The sequence below is a fragment of the Acartia tonsa genome, chromosome 1 (genome assembly GCF_053477335.1).
Source record: "Acartia tonsa isolate MP-2025a chromosome 1, ASM5347733v1, whole genome shotgun sequence".
Taxonomy (NCBI): domain Eukaryota; kingdom Metazoa; phylum Arthropoda; class Copepoda; order Calanoida; family Acartiidae; genus Acartia; species Acartia tonsa.
The window spans coordinates 17,204,121-17,221,336 of NC_137260.1; the positions used below are offsets into that span (position 1 = coordinate 17,204,121).

The window sequence follows — 17,216 nt, forward strand, 5'->3', positions numbered from 1 at the left end:
GTAATTTCTAAGCCACAATTAAGCATTTTTTTGTACATGACAATTAATGCATCTTCCTATTCTCACTAACAATAATGTCTTTTATTCCATTACACTATATAAAAAAAACACATTGATTTATAAACTTTATTTCTAACATTTTTACGTACTAAATATCATTTATGATTTTAAATAATTTATAGAAAATTATTTAATAAAAGAAAGAAAGTGTTTTGGTTTACATAAAGATTTATTGAAGATTAACGCTAATTAAATGCATATATATTTCTATTGATGTTTATTTAATACAGAAAAAATATCGTTTTATTCCTATAAGGCGTAAATCGGGCACATTATTCTATAATAGTTATTTCTCGCATCGTATTATAAACGGCTTTCCGCGGATATAGAATGTACAGTTATGAGATTAAAACTAGTTTTTTAGCCCCGGGGTGCCGAAGGCACCGGCTAAAAAAACTGTTTTTAATCTTACAATTGTACTTTTTTATATTCGTAGAAAGCTGGATATAATACTATATTCATTCGAATCCGGTGGATAGGAAACGGTTCTCATCCATACGAAAAAACTATGTCTAGCATCGTATAATATCCAGCTTTCTACGAATATAAAAATGTACAATCAAAAGATTAAAACCAGTTTTTTTAGCCCGTGCCTTCGGCACCTCGGGGATTAAAAACTGGTTTTAATCCTATAATTGTACATTCTATGTCCGCGGAAAGCCGTTTATAATACGATGCTAGAAATAAGTTAAAATGCAAATCATTTTGTTTTTGATAACACGAAAAGGATGGTCTACTGTAGCCCAATTTTCATTGAATTTCATGCAAAACACGTATCATAGTGTCCATTCTTTGTAGCATTAAAATACAACAAAAAATATAGTGACATTATAGATTATTTTTTTTTGACATTGGACATTGATTTGTTGGCAACTTTCATTTTTAAAAGCGAAGCTTTTCTATAATTAGGGTAGGTCCGTCCATCCGTCACATTATGATTCCTCTAGTAGTTAGGTACAATTTAGAATGCGTAACAACTCTATAATCAATACCAGAATGTCCATACGTCCATTTTAAACATGCCGATTTTAACTTTTTTGAAAACCAATTTTTGTTTGTTGAAAATATCCGATTTTTCTGATTTTTTGAAAACTGATTCCTATTACAACTAGGTACAATGTTATAAGCGAAGCATCTCTATAAACAGGTCCAAAAAATGTAAGTATGTCCTTAAACAGTTTAATCTATTTCTGCAGTTTTGCAACAAATTTACTTACAATATTGTTTGTACTGATGCATTTATATTCTGCTAATTCAGTTCTGACAATCTACAAGTGTTAATGTTCGTTTGTCCTTTTATTTCAGAGCTTCGCCTTTATGGATGTTGTCATCCTTGTTAAAAATCAAATTATACAAAAAAAATCACAATCAATAAGTCTTGGTAACCATAGAAAATTTGCGAGTTTATTTTTTCTGTTTTAAATAAACATCCAGGGCCAGCTCTCTATGTTGTTCTGACACCCAAAAGATTTAGGAACTTGAATTTCCTTGAAGGTTGGCCATAAACTTTTCTACGTTCACCAGCCCTTGTCTGAAATTAATACAAAGTTTCTGAAGTTTGTTAACAATTTTTTAACCTTTTGATTCTAAAAAAAAAGACATTTTAAACATTCTCAAATTCATACAAAAAAAGGCTTTACATGAATTTATATGGAAAAGGTCATTCTGGCAATTTGTAAACTTTTAGACTCTTGTCAAAGACAAATTAAGGTCAAAGAAGCTAAATCCAATCCTTGATAAATAGTTGTAGGCACGTGAATCCCCCTGGCCTAATCAAGGGGGTAGGAACCAGGGAGTAAGGGAGGGTACAATGGATCGAATATTCAATTTTTAGGAGTCTCAGACTTTGGGTACTGGCTTAAAGGGAATGTGCAAGAATTAAGCAGTTTCTGACTGAGTTTGGGCACTAGTGCATGAAATGCCACTACTCACTGTGTTAGTTTTGAATATAGCAGACGAGTATCAATTTGTTTTGATATGGCTGGTTTAAATAAAAAAATTCTCCAAAAAATATCATTTCATAGATAAAAACTTTATTGTGATATTTGTGTAATATACATTATAAGAACCCTAATCTAACAACCTAAATTTAAATCTTGTGTATAGTGGTATTTAAAATTGAGAAATATGGGTTAAACAAGTTCCAGAGATATTTTTCTAGTAATTAATTATAGATTGGTTACTGATGCTGGTAATCTAATGTTCAAATGATTGCATATTTTCTAGGAACTTTTTTCTTATTTTATAGTTTTCTAAATTTCATTAACACCCCCTTTACAATTTCCTCCAAATTTTCTGGATTAATCTAGATTTCAAGGCCTTTCTTTGAAAACTCTTAAATTGAATTAATTTCCCCTTGTCCCCTCCATTACTCCCTGGGTAGGAACATCGCTCTAAGGTTCTACAACCCCAAAACACCTTCTTGAATTAAATAAATAATTCTCTTGTTGTATGTAATACATTCCCCTGAGCTCATACCCTCTTATACACCCCCCGCGTTTTTGGTTTAAGATGAATGTCAAATTTTCAGGTGCGCTTCGCGCATCCCCCCTGACAAAACATTGTAAACGCCATTGATTCAAATAAATATTTATTGATATAAAATACATTATTACCTAATATCCATAGTTCTGGCATAATGGATAGCTGCTGTTATTTGTCCCTTGTCTATGCCCATATTGTATACCATACTATAGGCTAGGGTCAGCGCCTCTGTCTCTTTTGTTGGTAGGTATCCTATAGAGATAGATATCTATATTGGATAGATAGATAGTTAGTTATATAGATTAATTTATAGACAGATAGATTGAAGGAAATATGGATAGGTTGATCAATGATAGATAGATCTTTTGTTTAAATTTTGTTTAATGTATGGTCTTCTGTTTGTCTGTTTATTTACATGCCTATGCATAAATAACATGTGTTTTAATAATATATTCTCTTCCTTTTTCTTTACGCTTTATTTTTTTATATTTCTTCTCTATATGGTTGACCAGAAAATTGCTTATTATTTCAAACAGCTTTGCTGCTGTCATGTTGGAGGTAATCGTTCTTGTTTTTTTAAAGATTTTTTTTGTGTATATTTCTCCTTGCTTCATTACAAGGTACTGTCATAACCGTATACATATACAAATACACTAGTTTAAAATATTAGCTTTTATAGATATACTTCAGAGAGAGAGGACAAGGGGCTGTTTATTACACTAGTCCCCAATGTTTTATGATAAAGTTTTCTTATTCGTTGTCTTAAGAACTTTGGGGACTTTTGATTGGTTGATTCATTAAGTTGAGTGTTAAAACGTTTCAAACCACTAATTGTAATCTACAGATTGGGATTATGCTCATCATTATTTGGGATGTACATCAATTTATCGGCCATTGTCTTATCCCTTTAGATCCCTGGATATGCTTACCTTCTCTATAGTTATAGCTGTTCTGAAGGGCATGCAATAGTTTGGTGAAATATTTCTCTTTGCTTCTCTCTGATTCTGGTGTCCCTACCTTTGGCTGATTTAACCTCATGTCTCTAAATAACAAGGAAGATAATATTCAACAATATCAAATCGTAATGAAAGATACTTAAATAAATCATGGAAAGAAAACAAAGTAGCAGGTTTCGTCGCATTTTCACAGTAGCCTTTCTTCTATTTCTAGCCCCAACGGGGCAATCATTAACCTATCAAAAGCTTTTATGAAAATACGACGAAACCCGCTACTTCGTTTTCTTTCCGTGATCCATTTTAACTTCTTAATTTATTTAAAGCAGATTTATATATTTGTTCCTTCTAACCAATACTATTTTTTTAGTGAGCTGGAGTTATTGAACCTTACATTTTCCCCTTATGCATACAAGACGGACGGAGCAAGTAATCAAAATATCTTCGCTATATCATAGAGTTGAATATACCTGGTTAGTTCATAGAAAGAATCTTTAGTGTCAGGTCTGGAGTCTGTCAACCTACTGCTGATTGGTCGCTTGCGGAGTGGTGAAGCCAAAATCACAGGTACTTTGCTTCTGAAAATTAATCGTTAGGCAGCTCATAGTGCTTGCTTCGCCCCTAGCCTCTAGGGGCTTTGACCCACGAGGTGATAAAAAAGATTTAGGCGAAATTCATAAAAGGACGAAGGAAATCTTCTGCAAAAAATAAATAAAGGATTAAGGAAATATTCTGCAAAAAAAAAATTGGGGGGGGGGGAGTTATTTTTTGGGGGGTAGGGGCTGTCCCACCCCCTAAGAAAATAGCCTAAAACCACCACAGGACCAGTAGGTATATTCCCTGAAGAGTAGAATCCGATCGGTTTAGTGGTTACCGAGATCTTAAGGGACAGACGGACAGATAGACAGACGGACGGACGGACGGACGGACAGACATCATTCTACTTTGTATTATAGATGGCGTCATAATATCAAAATGACTATTGACCAATGGTAAAATGTATACAGGCCATCATTGGGCATTTGTATTGTTGGACGTAATTTTTTATTAGGCACCATAAGCTGCTTATTTATTGTACACAGAGTTTTTTGTTTTTGGAATAATGTGCTATTGTACAGAAAAATTGTTGTAAGTAAATAGTATTTCATGCTTTTGCTGTAAATTAAAAGTCCAAGTCACTTGTCTATGCATGACTTTTTTTGCTTTGCTTATTATGGATTTTGTCATTCTTGTTAACTTCTTTTCCTATTAATCTTCAATTTATTTCAAATTATAAAGTAAATTCCAAGTTAATCATATCTTCGGATAGAGAGGACATTGGACTGTAAATTACACTGGATCCAAGCTAGTAGTGTCAAAATATTTCAACCAATAATGTTTATCTACAAAGGGATTATTCTTGTTCATCATCATTGAAGATTACTATCAATTTACTGTCCTATCCCTTAAGATCCCCGAGTAAAAAAAACCTTACCTAAGGTTTGTGTACTCTGGCACAGGCATGGACAAGGCTTTCTCCATTGTATCCACCAGAACAGGTATGGAAAATATTCCCCTGATTTAAGGTATTCATGGATAAATAGATAGAAACAAACATAAATTGGTTTTTTTTTGTACAATGTACCTATATGATTTTTTTGTGCTTTCCCACGAAGTGATTGTCGATCACTGAACCCCCACCCCCTTATTTTTTCAAAAATTAACAATAAGGAGATTCTTTTTCATTTCACCTCACATAACCTGACCTAAAGCAATAACGTACAAACAAAAACTTCTTCCTCCTTTCAAAGAACATCGTTATCTAAATATGATTGGTTGCAACAAATAAGCTATAAAATATTTGTGAGTAAACAAAAATAAATTTATTGTTACTATCCATGTAATCCTGCCTGCCACCCATATCAGCTGACTTCAACCATTTGGCAAACACGTGCTTGTCCAATATAATTCCACAGGTTGACAAGCTGGCCCAGATTTGCTGGGTTGTTACCTAGATAAATATATAGTTAATAATTTTAGGAGGGGGGGGGGGGGGGTTAAGCCTGACCACTGCAGGAAGGCTCTAACCCTTTAGGCGATCCAGTCAATATATAACCTAACCCAACTTTATCTTAAGTATAAACAAAAACATGAAAAACTAACCCCCCCCCCCCCCCACCTACCCTATTTACATTCATATTCTTGGCAGGACTAGGCACTTTGAAGAAAACTGCCTAAATTTTTTGTACCTGATCATTTCCATATTGATCCTTATCCCTGAGCACCCTGGCAAGTCTTTCAATATTAGGATTCTGATGCAGAAGATTTTCTTGCAGGTCAATTAGAAGATTTAGCTCATCTCTTTCTGTCCAATACCTAATGATAGAAAGACCATTACAAATAGACCCATAGACCAAATAATACTTAATGATCAGCAAAATATTTACAATAAAATCAGCTGTCTATCTCTGAAAACGGCCGAGTAAATCACATTTTCCATAGTCCATGACAGACAGACAGACGGACCAAGTGAGTTGTATAATGGATGCTCTTGGGATATTGAAATCTTTACACAAGATTTTAGCTGTCCCTCTTAAATGGCATTCCCCATAGCATTACAGACTGACATATGACTGACGTCCGGACAGACAAGGTGAATTATAAGGAAGGTTCGCTACTAACAATTTTTACCTGCTTCTTGCTACAGTACGTTTATCAAATTGTGCTGTGACAATAGTTCTTGTTACTGGCTTTCTCAACAAGGATTCATCTCTAAAAGGTTTACTTGTCAACAAGGATGACAACACCCAAAAAATCAAGAATTGATTTATAAGTAAAAATCACAAAACCTTTCACAAGTATTTTTATGCCTTTCAATATTTATATTTTGTAGCATGACTGACAAACCGTTGGACCAAATAAATAACATACTATATGTACATTTGTTTCGGGAATCTTTTACAAAAATGTCGGGATCGTCTATCTTAAGTACCAGGCGAGAAAATTTCCGTTTCCCCATAGCGTTACGCACAAACGGACGGACATAGGTGAATTATAAAAAAAAGCTTGCACAAAAGCATGTTGTAATTGTTATTATCAAACTTACCTTGGAAAGCCAGAATCATCACTGTCTTTGGATTTGTCTGTACCAAATGGAAATCCCTAAAATATATTTGAATAGGATAAATGTAATATGAAACTTAGCAACAGCATGTATCCATAATCATTTCATCCAATTGGTTTAGATTGTAAAGATAAATAGATGGATATATGCTAAATTGGACGGTATGCTGCCATTTTTACAACCAACAGAAACATAACTCGAAGTTTTTTTTATCGAAATGCATAAACCTCTGCTAAAAATAGAGACCTGCTGCAATAAACAGATAACCGGATAATTTCTAGCATTATACAGCATGTAGTTTTGACAGTTCAAATATTAAAGATGTAAGTAAATTTGTCTCAAAATAAATAAATATTAGACACTGTTAGGTGTATTTTCGCTTCTGAAAATTAAATAATTGGATAAATAAATGACAGCGGTAGTTGCATCTTAAACACATACAAACAATATTACCAAAAAAAACTTCCCCTGAATTTTGCCGGTTATAAAAATGCCATGTACTCAATTAGACAGAAAAAACAAACAAAGAAATTAATATTTTAGTTAGTCAGTAAGATGAATAGATAAACTAGTCCTCAAAGTTTTAAAATAACATTTTCTTATTCGTTGACTTAACAACTTAGGGGAAATTTATTGTATTTTGATTAATTTAAGTTGAGTGTCTTAACATTTAAACCAATAATTGTAATCTATAGAAGGTGTGTTTTGTTTATCATTATTAGGGATGTACATCAGTTTATTGGCCGTGGTCTAATCTCTTTAGATTCCTGGAAAACTACCTGTTGTTCAGCACGTCTATCCTCAAGAAATTTGAGCATATCTTCATAATTAGTAAATCCAACAAATTTATCATCTCTAAATCTTCTGTGTAGATATTGTAAACAAGGTCCAACTGGTATCCTATTATAGAAAGTAGTAAGGTATTTTTTGTCTGAGGCTTTAGATCTCAATAACTATTGAACTGATTGGGTTCTCGATTTTAGGTAAGCTTACCTGTGATGGTTTTAGGCTATTTCATATTTAGATTTAAGTCTTGAGATGGTTTTCAGATAATTTTAGCTCTTTGAATAAAGAGCCTCAAGATGCTAGGGGCGAACCCATTAGTTCAGAATAAAATATTAGTAAAGTTATCTATGTAAAGCCAACCTTTTACATAAAGCAGTAAGTTTTTTTTCTGATGAAATTGCTCTACTAGGAAGCTCATTAAATTTAAGCGTTTGGATAGTTTTAGGCTATTTATTGGCTTTTCCATCCCATCAAAACAGAGCTCCTACTCCCTAGATGCTAGAGGCACAGCGGCTAGTGGGTTCATGGTTATAAACTTTTATATGGTAATGTTGAAATCTGTAAGTTATTTACTCTGAATCTTTGTCTTATTATTTGGTGCTTTTCCTCTAAGTGCCTATTGATCACTGGAACCCAAAAGTTGTTTTTTTCTATGACTAACCCATGCAGGGATCCCTAAACCTACTAGTACAGGATCTAAATCTGCAATGAACTAACCCTGCGGGGCTCCCCGGTACCCAATATAACCTAACCTAACCTGGCCTAAAGTAACGAACAAACAAAACTACATTCTCCCTCAATTTCATTTTATCTTAAACTATTGGGGAAGGTTTCTGTGCCTGACAAGGCAATTTGAGGGAAAGGTCTGATCATTTATTTTCTCACCTGTATTTATCAATAAGAGTATTAATAGTGACTGGATGTAAAACTCTATCTCGGTCTCTATCCAATTTTCTCATTTCCATCAACAAAACACTAAAAAGTATCTAATTTAAAACAAATCACAAATACAACCTTTGATTACTTTTTCATGCTTTTATAATAAGTGCCCTTTAAGGATCGATTACCCCCAACCCTCCTTTATTTTCTTCAAAAATATTAATAAATAGGAGTGGGGTTCCCTAATCCTAACCCCTGCGGGAGCCTTAACCTCGCAGGATCTATACCTGCGGTGTCCTAACCCTGTGTGGCTACCTAGTACCCAATATAAACCAAACTAACATGACATAAAGTAATATACAAACAAATGTAATACTGCATCTATGCCCGACATGGTATTTTATGTGTAGGCACCTTTACTTGAATAAAATCTAAATGTCCTAACCTTAAAGTTCTTTCAGTGACTTTATCCATTCTTTGTCTACAGAATGCGGATAAAGGTTCCAACTTGTCCAAGTCTAATTGAGAAATATCTTCTTCACTCTAAACAATAAATCTATAAATATAGATGTATAACTAGAAAACTACCTGGATCCCCCTGACGGGGACCTTTTGCATCTTTTAGCAACTTTGTCAATATTCCTGACGCTTTTGGTGGATTTTCAAGGACCCAATTGAAAGTCGGCACAGGGTTCTCAGGAAGTGGACATACAGTTTTTTAACCCCTCCCCCTTTTATTGTTTTACTCTAATCTCTAAACAGTGAAATTCCTAAAAATTTCATTTTATTTCATTATAAAATTATAGAAAATGCAAGAAGGAAGGGAACATTGGACTGTAAATTACACTGGTACCCAAAAGACATTTGTCTAGTTATCTTATTTAATGGCTAAAAACATTAGGTACTTTTATTAGATTCTGATCAGTGTCTACAATTTTCAACCACTGATTTTAATATTATAGAATGGGTATTATTGTTTATAATGATTAGAGAAGTATACCTATCAATTTTTAGTTTATTGTCTTATCCCTTAAGATCACTTAAAAAAATTACCATATCATGAGCAAAGCCAATAGGTGGTAAGACAGGGTAGGAAGAAGAGACACTGGATGCTGTTCCCAGATTTTCTCTCTGCTTGTCAAGAGCTTCCCGCACTTTTTCAGCTGTTATCTCAACATTATCAACCTGTAAATAGAAAGTAGTCAGGTTTTTTTTTGACTGAAGCTCAATAGTAATACATCAACAACTACTGAATTGATTAAGCTTTACATTTTAGCGATGGTTTTAGGCTTTTTATTTTAAGTCTTGGGATGTTTTTAGGCTATTTATTAGGGGCACAACCTCAAGTTCTCCTTAAAACATTAGTTCAAACAAAAGATAAGATAGGATGCGATTTAAAAATACTTTTAGAATGTTCTTTTAAAGGATTTTCTGCTTAATTAATTTATTAATACCTGTTCATCTTTTTTCTCTTCATCAGGAACACTTTTAGGAGCAGGTTTATTCTCAACCTCCTCATTACCACCATCTTCTTTTGCCTCTGCTTTGTTTTCTGCAGCAGCAGCTTCTTGCTTCTCTGATTCCTCTTTCTTTGTAGCTGCAGGGGCAGGGGCAGGCTCACTGTTTGGCTTGGTAGCTGCGACTGCTATTTCTTTAGCAGCCTCAGCTGATTTCCGTGTAAACTCTGTAAATGCTGAAAAAATAAACATGAAAAACTTATTATAAAATCGTTTCAGCATAAAATTTAAATATTGTACATTAAGTACAAAAAGCCAACAAGGAAAGATTATCTTAAATTTGAAGTACTTATACTTTTAATCTTTTATTTAAATAAATCATAGTAAATGTCAAGATGTAATGTTTATTGTATATACATGAATGATCATACACAGTGAATCTACTATTATTTTTAAAAATTTAAGTACAAAGTTGAGGGGGGTGTAGCCTCAGAGACAACTAGGTTTATATATATCTACACACTTAATTTTGTTGAGAGGGAGGGGGCGGATACGTACACACACCCCTTTATGCACGCCTCTGATTAAAACTTCCAAAAGATGTTTACCTAAATGTTTAATTTTAAGAGAACCTACCTTTTTTGGTTGGTATATCAGGTCTACTTGAGATAGAATGGAAGTCCTCTGCTCTGATAGTGGCTGTTGGATACCTCTCCGCCTCCTTTACCAACTCTGGTAATACCTGGATAATTCAGGTATATCAAATCTTGGTGTTTACCTGTGAGGGAGGAGACAATAGACTGTAACTTACATTGGTACCCAAAGTTTTATGACCGCATTATCTTATTTGTCAGTTCAACAACTTTGGTTACTTTTTAAAATTTTGATTAGTGTTCAAAATTTCCAACCAATAATTTAAATCTGCAATTTTGTTTAAAACTAACAGGGATCTACAACAATTTATCTTCCATCGTCTTATCCCTGAAGATCCCTGGTTTATTCAAAGTCAAACTTCTGATACAAAGAACTTTGAATATCTTTATGTCAGACTAACATACTAACTAAAGCCACATATTTCAGTGGTAACTTGACCAATTGGCTTCTGATTTCCCATCCCATGTTTGGAATATAAAGAGGGTCATTTTTTTCGCGTAATATTGTAAAGTTGGGTGTTGGGTTATTAAGTCAAAGTGTATATTATATAAAATTAGGGTTTGCAATCTGAATCCGGAATCCGCCCAATTTTTGGCCAATTTCGGAATCCGAATCCGGAATCCGTTTATTAATAGCGGATTCCGGATTCTTATTTGGTAGGCTAAAATTAGCGTCTTGAGTTTTTTCTTTCAACTCCTCCTCTTTGAAGGCAAAGATTTTCATCATTATATATAATATCTTTTAAAATCTGGTTCGATTCTCGGAAGTGAATTATAGAGAACACCAAGAACATTGATTTTTAGGACATATGTAGCACTTAATTTTTTATTTTTTTTTTAAAATCCTTTTAAAATATTGCTAGAATCCGGAATCCGAATCCGGAATCCGCCAAAAATTAAGAATCCGGAATCCGCAATGAATCCGCCACTTTTTTTGACGGATTCTTTAAGAATCCGGAATCCGAATCCAGCCCAAAAATTCGACGGATTGCCATCACTATATGAAATGCTTCATAATTAAGAACAGTTTGACTTAATAAGAGCATTTGACTACAACCCAACACCTAGTTTTATGGAATTATACAAAAAAATCTTCCTTATTATAATTATAGATATATGCTTCAGACATCTACCAACACTTTCATGCGAAGACCCTTTTCTAGCAGACAAAAATATATTTTTATTTCCCATAATCCCCCAGATTTGTTTTACTTAAGGTCAGGATCAGGCTAAATTGAATTAACCATTCTTGCAATAATTAGTTATTTAATCCTTCGGGTATAGTCCTTTCCACGACATCCCTCCATAAGGAGCAATTCTTCGTATTTTTAAAATGGCTTTTTATAGGTTATTTTAGGTTAGGTTAGGTTATATTGTGTTAGGTGATTGCCCCAAAGGGTTAGGTAATTGGCCCCGCAGGGTTAGAGCCCCCCGCAGGGGCTAGAAACAGGAGAAAAGATACTGTGAAAAATAAGAAGAATCGCTCCTTATGGAGGGATGTCGTGGAAAGGACTATACCCGATCCTTCTAGTATTGAATCACTTTGCTACCTTGGCAAGTGTCTGAGGGTCATCTGACAAGATCCTGTGTATTTCAGCCACCACGGATTTATTTCTTCTGTGTAATTCTTGGCCAATAAGATCTGAATCCTTCAATGGGTAAAATTCCTAAACAGAGTAAGTTTAGTTTAAATGCCAAATAAAACTAATATGATTATTACAAAAGTTAGGGTAGAATTTTTACTTTATTTTTTGTAATTACCAGTTATAATTTACTAACTAACAATTATAGTAATTTAATTAGCAGTAAGTAGTTAATTGAATTAAATATTTAAGTTTATTTTTAGATTAAATGTGCAATATTTTTGTTATAACTCAAACAATCATTTAGTAATTTTTGCATATTTTCTAAAGCGCAGTTGTAATGCAAAATTGATAAAAACCGCTCAAATTTTATACATTGCAATTATCATAAATAAATTTCAAAGTACAAAATTTTGCAACAAATAAAAATGAAGAAGGAAAAAGTATAAAACGAATATCAGCGTAGTTTTTCTAAACTTAAAGATTACTTGCTTAAATCATAAGAGATATTAACCTGTATAGTTGCTAAATCTGTGAATGAACTATAGGATTTAAAAATTTTCAAATTTGATTTCCATTTTATAGTATTCATAATTTCATTTAAAGATTGATAATATTTCATATTCTTTCACATACTGTATACCTAGGTATTGTACCATAGGGTTAAAGCCCCGCAGTATTAGAGCTTCCTGCAAGGGTATATTACAGTTTTTTGGCCAAATTTACAACTTCATCAAATAACTTTTTATTTTATAAACCAATGAATTTGGAAAATGAACTCCAAGTTATTTGATTGTTTTTCTGTTACTAAAACAAATATATTATTGTTTAACCCCCCAAATTGAGTTATTATGAATATGTGGGTAAGGGTTGTTTCTAGGGTAGTGACGAAAACAATTTATTAAAAAAATTTTCCCTGAAACAAATCTTATAATAAGTGGAATTAAAGAAAATATGCAGAGTGCCTTCACTCCAACCTATTTTTCTAAAAATTAATTATGCAGGGAGGGAGAAGACATTGAACTTTTTATCACACTAATCCTCAAATTTTTATAATAACGTTTTCTTATTCATTGGCTACACATTATTGCAGACTTATATTGAATTTTGATTTGTTGGTTCATCAAGCTGAGGGTTTCAACGTTTCAACCACTTATTGTAATCTACATAATGGGTAATTTGTGTATCATCATTGGAGAAGTACATAAATTTATCGGTCATTGTCTTATCCCTTTAGACCCCTGATGAAGTTGTCTTTGTTTCTCGTGTAGATAAAAGAAAAAAGCTTTCTTTCACTTTAAAAATGTTATAAAACTATTTTACATTCGTCAGAACCCCAATAACATAAAATATGAAATTAATAATAGCATGTATTTATTAATTTGTGTATGCCAATGTCAATCATATTGGTATCGACCATGTCAATGCTTTCAATGGATGTAGAAAATACGTGGATATTATGACAGGGGGAAAATTTTCATCAATTTAGCTTGCTTACATGGAACTCTTTTATTGGACAGTTCGATCATTCAGTGGGGGTGGATGGTGGAAATTGTTTTTTTTTAGTATCACTTTATTGAGAACATAAAAATCTGGTGTAAGATCCAAGTAATAATATTTTTATTATGCTTTCTAGTATTTTAATGTAGAGTTAATTTAAAGCAATCTTTTTTCAGTTCATAATACAATATTAAGTGAAAAATTGAAAAATGAAACTTTACAAAAATATGTAAAATAAGCTACAATACAAAATATTACTCTATTATTTGAAACTTACTTTTATCGGATATGTAAAATTCAGCTTTGGATTTTCCTATAAATAATTTCTGTGATTTTTATTATACTAATACGTCTGTTGTATTTATAAACAATTTTGATAGTACATACAATTTTGAAATATGGACTGCTAAAACTTTAGTGAAAATACTTATATAATCTAATTGTTACGTTCTAGCGAAGCTACTCAGAATGATTGTATCTCTCAAGTAAGTTTTCCCTATATTTTTTCTTCCTTGTTTTAAATTTTGTAAATTCAGAATATTTTCTGCAGATCCTCTTTGATTTTTTTAGCTTTTCTACCAATGGACGTAATGGCCCTTGTTTTAAAGAATTTTGAAGCTTGAAATATTAGCAAAGCTAAATAATATATATTAATAATGGCATGAAAATTATATGGTAATTAATTTTCATGGCTATAACAGGTGAATAACCTTCATTATTGATTTAGTAATTTGTAAATCTAGCATTTTATTGGAAAACTATTTTATAATCTATGCGAAAGGAATTGAATGTTATAAACATTTATATATTATGAACACACTATAAGATTGGGGGGGGGGGCACAGTGGGTTTTTTGGCTGATTTGGGGATTTTTTAACTTTATGAGTCACAAATGTCAACAAAAGCTTATTCTATGTAAAAATAAAGTTAAAACCTTTCATATACAGGTTATAGCTTATGTAATATAACATATTATATATATATTATTGTGATTTTATTAAGAAAGATGTCCCTAGAACTACTCTACTCATATAGTTAAAAATTCGAAATTTCTTATATTATTCTGTTAAAAAGAAAAAAAATTTTAACATCGACTTAGACCTCAAAACTTTTGGAGAGTTTTTAAGGTGTACATATATGATTAATATACATATTATATGCTTTTAATAAATAGTATACAGGGCTCGGCAGCTGCGCATCAGCTGTGACTAAGCTATAAATTTTAACCCATTTTGATGCTTTAAAAGATCTTTGATAAGACGGATTGTCATACTTGAGTCAGGTTCGACCTTTTAGTTGATATTCAAAATTGTAAAAGGTTTGCATGAGGTATACAGGCTGCCGAGCCCTTTTACAATGTCCTTAAAAATTATCCTGTAATTATTCAGTTTTTCAACAAATTTAATTACAATTCTGTTAAACTTTTATACATTTATGTTCCGATTATTTTATTATGACAATTTATAAGTGTTAATGTTCGTTTGACCCACCGTTTCAGAGCTTCGCTTTAATGGATGTTGTCATCATTGTTATTTTCAAATTTTAATAGTTGGATGGAGAGTTTAAGTAATAACTAAAGTAAATGAATGTGGATTCATGGACTACTATTAAATTTAGAAACCAAGGCCATTGAAAGGAAAGAACAATATAAATCAAGTATTTTGAACAAAGTTAAAGGACTGACATAAAAAAATAGTGGCTTATATATCAAATTTAATTTATATGTTTCAGAAATATAGAAAGGAAGACATACACACATTTATAAAAATTGAGCAGCTTTGTTCCTAAAATTATTCATAATAATCATTGTATATATATTTTCAGTATATCCTATATATAAAGCTTTTTTTGTGTATAGCGAAGGATCTCACTCACCACTAAACCGATATGGTTCTTCTTTAGAGGGAAGCTTCTTGTAGGATGGTTTTAGGCTATTTCATTTTTATAAATAAGCCTGGGTATTGTTTTAAGCTATTTTTCTGCCCTTCTATATCCCTTCGAATACCCTAGATGCTAGGGGCGCAGACGTTAGTTTTATCTTTACCCCCCCCCCAAAAAAAAAAAAGCTGTCTATCTAAAATTACAGCGAAGCTTTTCTATAATTAGGGTCAGTCCGTACGTCCCTGCGTCCATAACGTTAGCTTTTTCGTTAACTTATGCATGTAAGAATTGTTCTATTGATTCATGTATTAGTTCTGTACGATTTGGAAAGCTTATTAACCCTATAATCATTACCAGAATGTCCATACGTTTATGTTGATTTTTAACTTATATTATAAGTACAATATTATAAGCGAAGCATCTCTATAATCAATTCCTAACAATGTCAGTATACCCTTAAACAGTATTTTATGTATATTTAAGAACTTTTGCAACAAATTTGGGAAAAATTTTGACAAGACTTATTTATATATATTTTACATATTCACGCTGTTTGTCTGTCACCCCTTTTCAGAGCTTTGCTTTTATGAATTTTGTCATCCTTGTTCAAATATAAATCAACTGGTTGTCAGACCATTACCGATAGACTGAAGGACTTAGTAAATTATAATCTGGATGCTTCTTAGTATGGTAATAAAGTCTTTTAAATAGCAGCCGAGAAATTCACGTTTTCCCTAATAATGTTTCTAACGGACAGATGTACCGACAGACGGACGTATCATTTACAGAATAGCTTCACTATTAAAAACGGAAAGGTAACCTTTAAAGATTAAATATGTGTGTTATTAAATTATATCAATTTTTAGTAGTTTGACTTCATAATGGTGTTTAATTTATATTAATACAACTTCACAGTATCTATTTTCTAAGCTGGATTTCTCATTTGGGGCTACAAGTTGCCAAGAGTTATGAACTAATCTTGAATTATAAATACTTGAATTTAATCAGGGCCTAAATAACTTTTGGCAACTCGTAGCCCCAAGTGAGAAAAACCTTTAAACGTAAAAAATACATGTTATTTTAAGATGCAATATTAGGTGTTCTTGTATTTTAAATTACAGATTTATGACAACTTTTCTTATTTTTCTTTGCATTTTAAAGTAGAAACATCTGTATATATCAATGAAATATTGTTACATATCATCTAATCGGATTTTTACACCAATTTACTCTAGGAAAAAGTAGGAAAAGCAATGTATGATGATTTTAATGAAAAAATTCACTTTTTAAAAATATTCCTTTGACCAATTTCAGCAAAACGGCTGTATTTTGCCTAATTTTGTAGTATATAAAAAAATCTGTTGCATGGCAACTTTTGAATGGTAATACTAGCCCCTGGGACATTTAACTCAAAATTGAGGAAATTTAAAAAATGACCAAAAATCCCACTGTGGGGGGGGGGGGGGGTAGCCGTCAGTACGCGGCTGCAACATATGGCAGCTTTGGTGACTTATGCTCATCAGGTCTAAGGATTCTTGCTAATTCTTGCTTTTTAATTAAAATTAAAATTATGGATTTTAGACAGAAAGTAGGACACACAGACAAGGTTATCTAATGTCTTGAGTAGCTTCGTTAATAAAGATTAAATCAAGATAATTTGCAACCTGTTGTGTGTAGGCATCGCTGGAGAAGCCAAGGTCGTCTTCGCTTGTAATGTCGCCTTCTCTGGAGCCGAGACCTCTCCGCTGTAAATGTCTGGGCCGCCATGTTCCTTCCTCTAGACCTCTCCAGTCATCAAATCTCCTAAAAACATTTTTTTTAGATAAGATATAGCTTTGTCGATCGGAAAGGGGACTGGGATAAGACATACATTTGCC

The 17,216-nt window shown here is 32.5% G+C and overlaps 1 protein-coding gene across 1 annotated transcript in view; it reads right to left on the reverse strand.

Moving 5' to 3' along the window:
* Nucleotides 1–678: 678 nt before the first annotated feature.
* LOC145313938 (uncharacterized) overlaps nucleotides 679–17,216 on the reverse strand; it is a 49,774-nt gene continuing 33,236 nt past the window's right edge. The window contains exons 11-28 of the mRNA XM_080153606.1: nucleotides 17,004–17,142; nucleotides 13,736–13,771; nucleotides 11,926–12,042; nucleotides 10,359–10,464; nucleotides 9,720–9,958; nucleotides 9,319–9,450; nucleotides 8,711–8,808; nucleotides 8,272–8,361; nucleotides 7,380–7,500; nucleotides 6,583–6,638; nucleotides 6,168–6,248; nucleotides 5,726–5,852; nucleotides 5,387–5,487; nucleotides 4,972–5,052; nucleotides 3,968–4,075; nucleotides 3,474–3,586; nucleotides 2,676–2,796; nucleotides 679–1,591 (exon numbers count right to left, since the gene is read on the reverse strand). Coding sequence (XP_080009732.1) covers nucleotides 1,531–1,591; nucleotides 2,676–2,796; nucleotides 3,474–3,586; nucleotides 3,968–4,075; nucleotides 4,972–5,052; nucleotides 5,387–5,487; nucleotides 5,726–5,852; nucleotides 6,168–6,248; nucleotides 6,583–6,638; nucleotides 7,380–7,500; nucleotides 8,272–8,361; nucleotides 8,711–8,808; nucleotides 9,319–9,450; nucleotides 9,720–9,958; nucleotides 10,359–10,464; nucleotides 11,926–12,042; nucleotides 13,736–13,771; nucleotides 17,004–17,142 — 1,927 coding nt within the window. The 3' untranslated portion in view covers nucleotides 679–1,530. The remainder of the gene's footprint in view (nucleotides 1,592–2,675; nucleotides 2,797–3,473; nucleotides 3,587–3,967; nucleotides 4,076–4,971; nucleotides 5,053–5,386; nucleotides 5,488–5,725; nucleotides 5,853–6,167; nucleotides 6,249–6,582; nucleotides 6,639–7,379; nucleotides 7,501–8,271; nucleotides 8,362–8,710; nucleotides 8,809–9,318; nucleotides 9,451–9,719; nucleotides 9,959–10,358; nucleotides 10,465–11,925; nucleotides 12,043–13,735; nucleotides 13,772–17,003; nucleotides 17,143–17,216) is intronic.